At 64.2% G+C, this 7,190-nt stretch overlaps 3 protein-coding genes across 3 annotated transcripts in view; 2 read left to right on the top strand and 1 right to left on the bottom strand.

Moving 5' to 3' along the window:
* Positions 1–610, bottom strand: part of EMIHUDRAFT_120259 (hypothetical protein) — a gene marked incomplete at both ends in the record, with an annotated part of 3,805 nt that extends 3,195 nt beyond the window's left edge. The window contains one exon of the mRNA XM_005764108.1: positions 47–610. Within this exon, the coding sequence (XP_005764165.1) occupies positions 47–610 (564 nt within the window). The remainder of the gene's footprint in view (positions 1–46) is intronic.
* A 2,043-nt stretch (positions 611–2,653) lies between these two features.
* EMIHUDRAFT_446045 (hypothetical protein) lies at positions 2,654–3,439 on the top strand. Its single transcript, XM_005764107.1, has 3 exons — positions 2,654–2,879; positions 2,940–3,053; positions 3,119–3,439. The coding sequence occupies exons 1-3, from the start codon at positions 2,661–2,663 to the stop codon at positions 3,284–3,286; spliced, it is 501 nt and encodes a 166-aa protein (XP_005764164.1). The 5' UTR covers positions 2,654–2,660; the 3' UTR covers positions 3,287–3,439.
* A 1,604-nt stretch (positions 3,440–5,043) lies between these two features.
* Positions 5,044–5,929, top strand: EMIHUDRAFT_371432 (hypothetical protein; the record flags this gene model as incomplete). Its single annotated transcript, XM_005764106.1, has 2 exons — positions 5,044–5,772; positions 5,898–5,929. A coding segment is annotated over one exon (729 nt), but the record flags the coding sequence as incomplete, so codon positions are not given.
* Positions 5,930–7,190: the final 1,261 nt, after the last annotated feature.

The following is a 7,190-nucleotide window of genomic DNA, read 5'->3' as shown; positions in this document are numbered from 1 at the left end:
GAGGGGGGGGAGCGCGCGCCGATTGGCAGATCTCGTAAAAGACGACGGTGAAGGCGAGCTCGGGGCCGGTCGCGCCGAGGATGCAGAGGGGCTGGCCCGAGAGGAAGGAGTAGATGAGGCCCGACATGCCAGACGAGATGATCGTCTCGATGACGCCGAGCTGGTTGTCGGTCGCGTCGGCGAAGGCGGCGCCGAAGGTGACGGCGGGCGAGAGGCAGGCGAAGAAGAGGAAGCAGATGGAGGCGGTCGTCTTCATGCAATTGCCGCCGGTGAAGGCCTCGGTCCAGTCCGACACGTAGAGCGGCACGCGGCGCAGCAGGTCGGCGCGGAGCCCGCCCGCGAAGCGGCCGGAGAACTCGAGCGGCGCGAGCTCCGAGATGGGCTTCTTCCCCTTCCGCCGCTTCGCCCCGCTGGATTTCGTGGCCGCTCCCACCATCCCGCTCTCCTGGTCCGGCGTCTCGGGCACCGACTTTGGCTCAGACCCGGTTTCCTCTGCGAACGGGTCAGCCTCTGCATCGTGACCAGCCGTCGCCGGCGTCTCCAAGGCGTCCGCGACGTGGTTGACAGAGGAATAGTTGTCGTCGCCCGGGTACTCCTCCCTCTTCGACATAATGTGGACCTAACGGGGTGGGCAAAAGGAGGCTGATGTCGGTAGGGGTTTTCGACCCGCGGCCGCGATGCGGATTGCGAGCCAGGAATCGCAGATCTCGTTGTTCTCCGGGAGGCGGCGCGTGCTCGTCGCGGGAAGTGTGGTGGTCTCTCTCTCTCTCTCTCTCGGATGTGAGCTCTTGTGCCCAGGTGGGGAAGCTTCGCGATCACCTTTACCTGTGTCACGTTGAGCCCGCTGTGCGTTTCTTCGAAGGGAGTCTCCAACCACGGCGCCTTGATTGAGAAGAAACTACGTCCCGCGCTTTGCGCTGGTCTATGAGAGGTTGAGGAGGTTCGTCGTCGTCGTCGTCGAGGCCCTGGGGATGGGGGGAGACTACCCGCAGGCATTTAGAAGGCCCGCGCGCAGGGGGGTGGGCCACACACAACCCGCGGGCCCGAAATCGTACAGTGACATTCGAGAACAAAACAAATTCGAGAGAGATTTTGTTTGTTGAGATTTTTAGCAATACCAAACAAATCTAACACTCACACGTCATTTGGGGCCTGGAGCCCTGTTCACGCGCGCGCGAGACGTGCAGACAGGGTTGCCAGGTGGTGTTGTTTGTTGTTGTTTGTTGACATTCGTACACGCAAAAACAAAACAAACACGCTAACACGGCTCCCGGCCCCAAATGATGTGTGAGTGTCAGAATTGTTTGGTATTGCTAAAAATCTCTCTCTCTACACACAACACGGGGTCCGGAGCCCGGAGGCGGGCTCGGCAAACGTATGCGCCGCCTCGGGGGGCGAACGGAGCCCCCCACGCCCCGCCTGGTCGGCCAGCGGAGCCCCCACTCCCGGTGTGCCGGCGGGAGCGGCGGGGGCTCCGGTGCTGGCCGGCGCAACCGAGGTTGGCCACATCTCCAGCGAGCCGGCGGCGCAGCGTGGCCGGCCGAATCGGCCTCTCCAAGCGTGGCAGGGAGCTCTGGAATTACGCTTTGGGAGTGCCGATTCGTGCCCGATGCTATGAACATCCAGGCCCGCGTTTTGCTATATAGTGAGAACTAACACGTGATGAAGTGTAAAGGAGACGACGCTTCATAAGATCCTCCTCCATTCTAAGCAAACGTCCAACGATCAGTCACACCAACCAGAGAGGGGCAACACAACAACAACACACAATGCAGTCCAAAGGCAGCGCCTGGAGTGCTGAAAAACAGCTGAAGACGTATGTCGTGCGATGCAAGTGCTCCAAGTGCGATGCAACGATGGACATTTTGCGTTTGATTCATGTCGTTTACGGCATTTCGCTTCGCTGCGCGACCTGGGGAGAGGTCGGTAGTGCGGCATTTTGGGCGGCAGTGGCATATGTGTGGTCCCAAAATCACGAGATGAACCCGAACCCCGTCTTGCGTTCTGGCGGCCGACCTCGGAATATGACAGCAGTATGGACATGGCTGTGAAGGCTCCTGCGCAGCCATCTTACTTCAGGATGGATGGCTGAGTTAGCTACAGTGCAGCCATTCATAGCCTCCAGAGCCCGATGGCTGCAATACCCAATACAACCACACAGGGCAGCCATCCTGATGAGTAGGGATGGTTGGAAGCTCGCGCGCCGCAGCCATTCCGCCCGCCCCGGCTGAGCTGGCTATATCTGGACGACTGGGGCAGGGCGACTCACCGACCGGAAGGTGAAGGGGGACGAGCGAGGGCGGAGGCAGACTCAGCTGCTCTTGAAGTGCAGCGGACCGCCAGGCTCGCCGGCAGCATCCGCAGGGAGGCCGCATATCATGCGCCGGTCTTCTGAACAGCATGACAGCCGCAGCCGCGGTGGCAGAGTCGGCCGCGGCTCGAAGCAGCAGCTTTTGGTCGGAGCATGATGCATGTGCATGGCTGGCTGCTGATAATCGACATCAGCCATCCCGCCGCCCCCGCCACGCGCGCAGATGGCTCCGCGCTCGTCGCCCCAGCCTGTGGGCAGGGGGGCTGCCATACGGTATCAAGCACCTAGCTCCCTACCAGCATGAGCCCGAACCCCGGCGTTTGGTTACCTTGCTCGCGCGCTGGTGTGTATGGCCATCTCCCCCGACCTCTCAGATCCGCTCGACGACGCCAAGGGCGGCATCTCGCTATGGGGCCGCTGGCTGCAGGACAGGGACGAGCAGGTGGTGCTGAAGCTGCGGGTGGCGACCGGCACAAAGGGTCGAGCTGTTCGGGTCGACTTCAAGTCGGCGAGCCTCAAGGTGGCGGTGAATGCCGAGGTCTGCATGGACGGCACGCTGAGCGCGCAGGCGCCTCGCCGCACACGCCTCGCTCCCGGCCCGCGAGGCCCACGGACCTCGCACCGTCAGGTGCTTCCTGATGAGTGCGAGTGGCAGCTCGACGACGACGCCGAGGGCGGCCGCGAGCTCGTCGTCACGCTCCGCAAGGCGTCGCCGGGCTGGTGGGACCGCGTGCTGCAGCAGGCGTGCCAGCCGCCCGCGCGACGCAAGCCGTACCCTCGCCCAGCCTCCCGCTTCTCCGCTCTCAGGATGCGCCCATCTCCACCAAGGCCTTTGACGAGCCGCCCTTCATGCTCGGGGGGATGACGGATCTGCAGTGCGCCCCGCCGCCCGCCCTCGCGCGCGGCACAACCTCACTCCGCACGGCCCGCGCCGCGGCAGGCACGAGAGCATGCGGGACCACGTCGCGCGGATGACGGGCGGAGGCACACCAGGCAGCGCGTGGGACGGGAGGTGACGGCATCGAGGCGCAGGAAAGAGGCCCGTCGAGCCTGCCGCCTCTCCCGTTGAGGTGCCTCTGCCTTAAATCAGGTGCATGTTTTTGTATGTCTCGAGCGCGTGAGACTGGCCCAGGGAACTATATCTTCTCTCGCTCTTGACGACACACTATACACACACGACTATATATATAGACAGTGAGAGACACAGTGACGAGTGAAGAGTGAGTTATGAGTCACTCTATCGGACTGACACGGTGTGTTCCCGAGTGTCCCTGGGCGACGAGTCCTGGCTTCGTCCGGAGGTCCGTGGAGCATCTCGAGGGAAAGACGTCGACAGCGAAGAGCTCGTGTGCGAGAGAGTTTGGCGTGAGAGCTATGCGATTGTGCAGCCGCAAACGCAAGAGGTGTCCGTCGGATCGCTGAATGAGTTCATCCCGCCGCGCTGGCGCTCGCGGGGGGGCTTGGTGACTTGCGCGGCGTAAACCTTTGCCTGCAACGAGAGGGTGTTTTGGTTGAGCGGCCGGCGCGTTCGGCGAATGAGGTGGGTACTGTGATTGGGCGGAACCTTCAGTTCCTCGTTCTCACGTTGCAGGTCCTCGTACGTGGGCTGCGGCTCCTCTGCGTCGGGCATCGTCAGGATGTGCAGATTTAGGCGGAAGGCAAAGCGAGGCAAAGTGTCACGGCAACGCACTCCCGAGATTGGCGTGGTTCTTTTCTCTTTTCCGATACGAAAGGTTCTCGAAAGGGGAGCATGCACATGACATGAACATGATTTCGGGCCCTGACTGTCGTTGCTGTCTCTCCTCCTTCTCATCTGATGAGTGAGAGAGACAGGACCATCGGGTCCTTGGATACCCATCACTGAGCCGACAATGCTACGGGTAGCCCCAGGGTGGCGCCCACCCCCATACCCTCGGGCACTTGCCTGCGCCCTCACGCGCTAGCCTACGCCCTGCCCCGCAAGATCTCACTCCATCCCTCTAGCTCTACCGAGTATACCAAACAACTCATGTTTTGTGTGTCATCTGAGAGAGAGAGAGATTTTGTTGTCATCTGTGGACTGTGCTTGCGAGAGACAGAGAGAGATTTGTGTTGCTTGCGTGTAGCGGCTGCGGTTACCGCTGCTTTTGCCGCTGTTGCTGCCTCTGCTGCGGCTGCTGCTATAGCCCGTGGGTGTGACATGAGGTTGCCAGCGATACACATGTAGCCGGCTGCACTCCAAGTGCTCCAAGTGCCCGCAGCTGCGGCCGCAGCCACCGCCCGGCGAGGACGCTGCGGTGCGGACGCTCTGCGGGCACGGGCACGGGCGTGGAGGAGGCGCTCAAGCTGGCAGGAGGAGGATGCGTATGGAGGCGGAGATGATGGGGGCGCTCGCCGCGTGCGGCGATTGAGCGCCTCCCTCTCTCTCCGGCTGCGCGCCCTGAGGCCTGACTGACCGGTGCTCCGGAGGTTTGTTTTGTTGCAGCCTCCGAGTCGGCGTCTAGCGCGCGCGATAAGGTTTTTGCTCGCCTTCCCTGGGACCCCGCGTGTTGCGTGACTGTGTGCGCGCGATTTCGGGCCCGGGTTCTGCTTTTGCGTGACGCCATTTCGGGCCCCGGGGTTGCGCCAAGCTTTCGGGCGGGTTGTGATCTTCTGTAAAGCTAGCCGTGAAGAGCGCCGTTTTGCATCACGTCGGCGGCTTCTCGTCGAAGCTGTGTGTCCGATCGACTTTCGCTGCTTGCCGGTCGTCTGTGATGGAGTCGCCCTCCCGCGAGTCGCCGGACGCGTCGATCGCGTCCGGTGAGCTGCCGCACGGGCTGACGATCGTGTCTGAGGAAGCGCTTGCTGCTCCGGCCCCGGGCGGCTCGAAGCTGCGCGAGCGCGCCCGACCGGCCCGCACGTACAGAAAGGGGATGATCGCCGACGTGCCGCTGATGCTATCGCTGCGCGGGAGCGCGCTGGTGCGCACGCTTCCGTGGGCTACGCTCGCCGGCGGCTACGCGGCCGTGCTCCACACCCAGGTCGGCTGCCAGGTGTGGCCCTCATTTTGCGCAAACGGCAACCCGCAAGACGGCATCGAAGGGAACAACTCAGACAACGACTTCATCTTCATGCACACGTACGCGTACTCGGCGATCCTGCTCGCCTCGGGCTTCGGGCTCGTGATGCGGCTCAACCAGAGCCTCGGCCGCTACTGGGAGGCTCGCTCCGCGGTGCAGAGCATGGCGAGCAAGTGGTGCGACGCCATCCTCATGTCGGCGTACATGGACGAGGAGGCGGACGACGAGGCGAAGCTGCGAGAGAAGGAGTCGGCGGCCTTCGCGCGCTGCCTGCTCCACCTTGGCTCGCTGCTCCACGCGACGGCGATCCACACCCTCCGCTGCGACCGAAGCCTCGACTCGCTCCGCGCCCGCTCTCCTTCCCGCCGGCCGGGCGAGCAGAGGCACCAGAGCTACACGGCGGCGTCGTGGTTCGACGGGCTCGCGGACGACGAGGCGGACTTCGCGCGTCGCAACCCGGTGGAGGTTTTGGGGGGCCTAAACCCCTGGGAGGCCCCCTCCCTGGGGGGTTGGATGAAGGGGGGCCCTTTTTTCTTGGGGGGGCTCCCCCCCCTCCTCTCAAAGGGGCCAAAAAGGGGGGAGCCCCCCCCCAGGCCTTGGCCCCCCCACCCCGGCCCAGGCCCTGGGGAAACCCCCCCCCCCCCCCCCCCCCCCCCGCCTCCCCGCACCGCCGCGCCTCAGGCGGGCTCGGCCACGACGCGCCGATCGTCTCGCGCATCTACCAGGTCCTCTCGGACGGCACGCTGCCGTACCACGCCGCCCTCAAGGTGGTGGACACGCCCTTTCCCTTCGCGTACGCGCAGCTCAACGCCTTCATCTGCCTCGTCAACCTCGGCCGCCCCTCGCGGTCGGAGGCGGCACAGGCCGCGAGCGCGCGCTGTTGACACGGCGAGCTTGAGTAGGCCTCTTCCCGGTGGTTGTGGTGGACAAGGTCGCCTCCCTCCCCCTCGCGGTGGTCATCTCCTTCTGCTCGGTCGCCTTCCTGTTCGGCCTCAACGAGGTTGCGCGCGACATCGAGGACCCGTTCACCACCACGCTCGGCTGGACCTTCGGCGCCAACCGGCTCGACGCGCCGCTGCTGCAGGCCTACTTCGACGAGCGGCTGCTCTCCATCGCCTCCCTCGCGGGCGACGACCTGCGCGAGTGGCCGGAGGGGCCGTGCCGCTACGGGCCCTTCCTCTCGATGGCGATCGGCAGCAAGGCTGTCGAGGAGATGTCCGCCCCGTGGTCGAGCCACGGGAGAGGCGCGAGCATGACCGTCCACGGGAGCATGGCCGACTACCGGAAGTGGAAGCGCGACGCAGACGAGGGCAGGCCCTCGGACAAGTCGGACGAGGGGGCCGCCACCCGCTCGTCCACCGCCCTCTGAGGCAGCCGGGGCGTGGGCAGGCGCGTCGCGAGCGGAATCGGTCCTGGGTGGAGGTCCGGCCGTTGCTGCCGCGTGCGTGCGTTTGAGGTTACTGGTTTCGGTTTGTCTCGCGCATGAGAAAGAAGACTCCCAGCGTCTCTCTGCACTGTGCCGCACGCCGCGATGGGTGATGCTCTGATAAACCCTCCGGATCTTCGACAAAGGTCGGATATTTCTTTTTTCAAAGTGCAAGGTGTGAATAAGAGGTTTATGATAGGGCTACTACGACGAACTATGCGGCAATCGACTGGGCGCCTGGCGCCCGACCACCCCCGCGCAAAGACCTCGTAGTAGCCCTCCCCGTAACCGACTTGGCCGGAGACGTGTGTCCTTCCAGGGACCAGGCCGCTGTCGCCGCGCAGAGATCGGCGCGAGCTGTCGCTCGAGGTGCTCTACTGGCTGGCGGTGCTCAAGGGGAAGGCGCACACGCTGG

Source organism: Emiliania huxleyi (assembly GCF_000372725.1).
Source record: "Emiliania huxleyi CCMP1516 unplaced genomic scaffold EMIHUscaffold_603, whole genome shotgun sequence".
Classification (NCBI taxonomy): domain Eukaryota; phylum Haptophyta; order Isochrysidales; family Noelaerhabdaceae; genus Emiliania; species Emiliania huxleyi.
Note: the sequence above shows the minus strand (reverse complement) of the source record. Positions and strands in the feature narration are given on the sequence as shown.

Excerpts from the sequence above, each read along its gene's own strand:
- EMIHUDRAFT_446045 (XM_005764107.1), top strand. The coding sequence starts at position 2,661 with ATGGCCATCTCCCCCGACCTCTCAGATCCGCTCGACGACGCCAAGGGC. Across the intron at positions 2,880-2,939 it reads ACGGCACGCTGAGCGCGCAG|GTGCTTCCTGATGAGTGCGA; the intron begins GCGCCTCGCCGC and ends TCGCACCGTCAG. Across the intron at positions 3,054-3,118 it reads GGGACCGCGTGCTGCAGCAG|GATGCGCCCATCTCCACCAA; the intron begins GCGTGCCAGCCG and ends CTCCGCTCTCAG.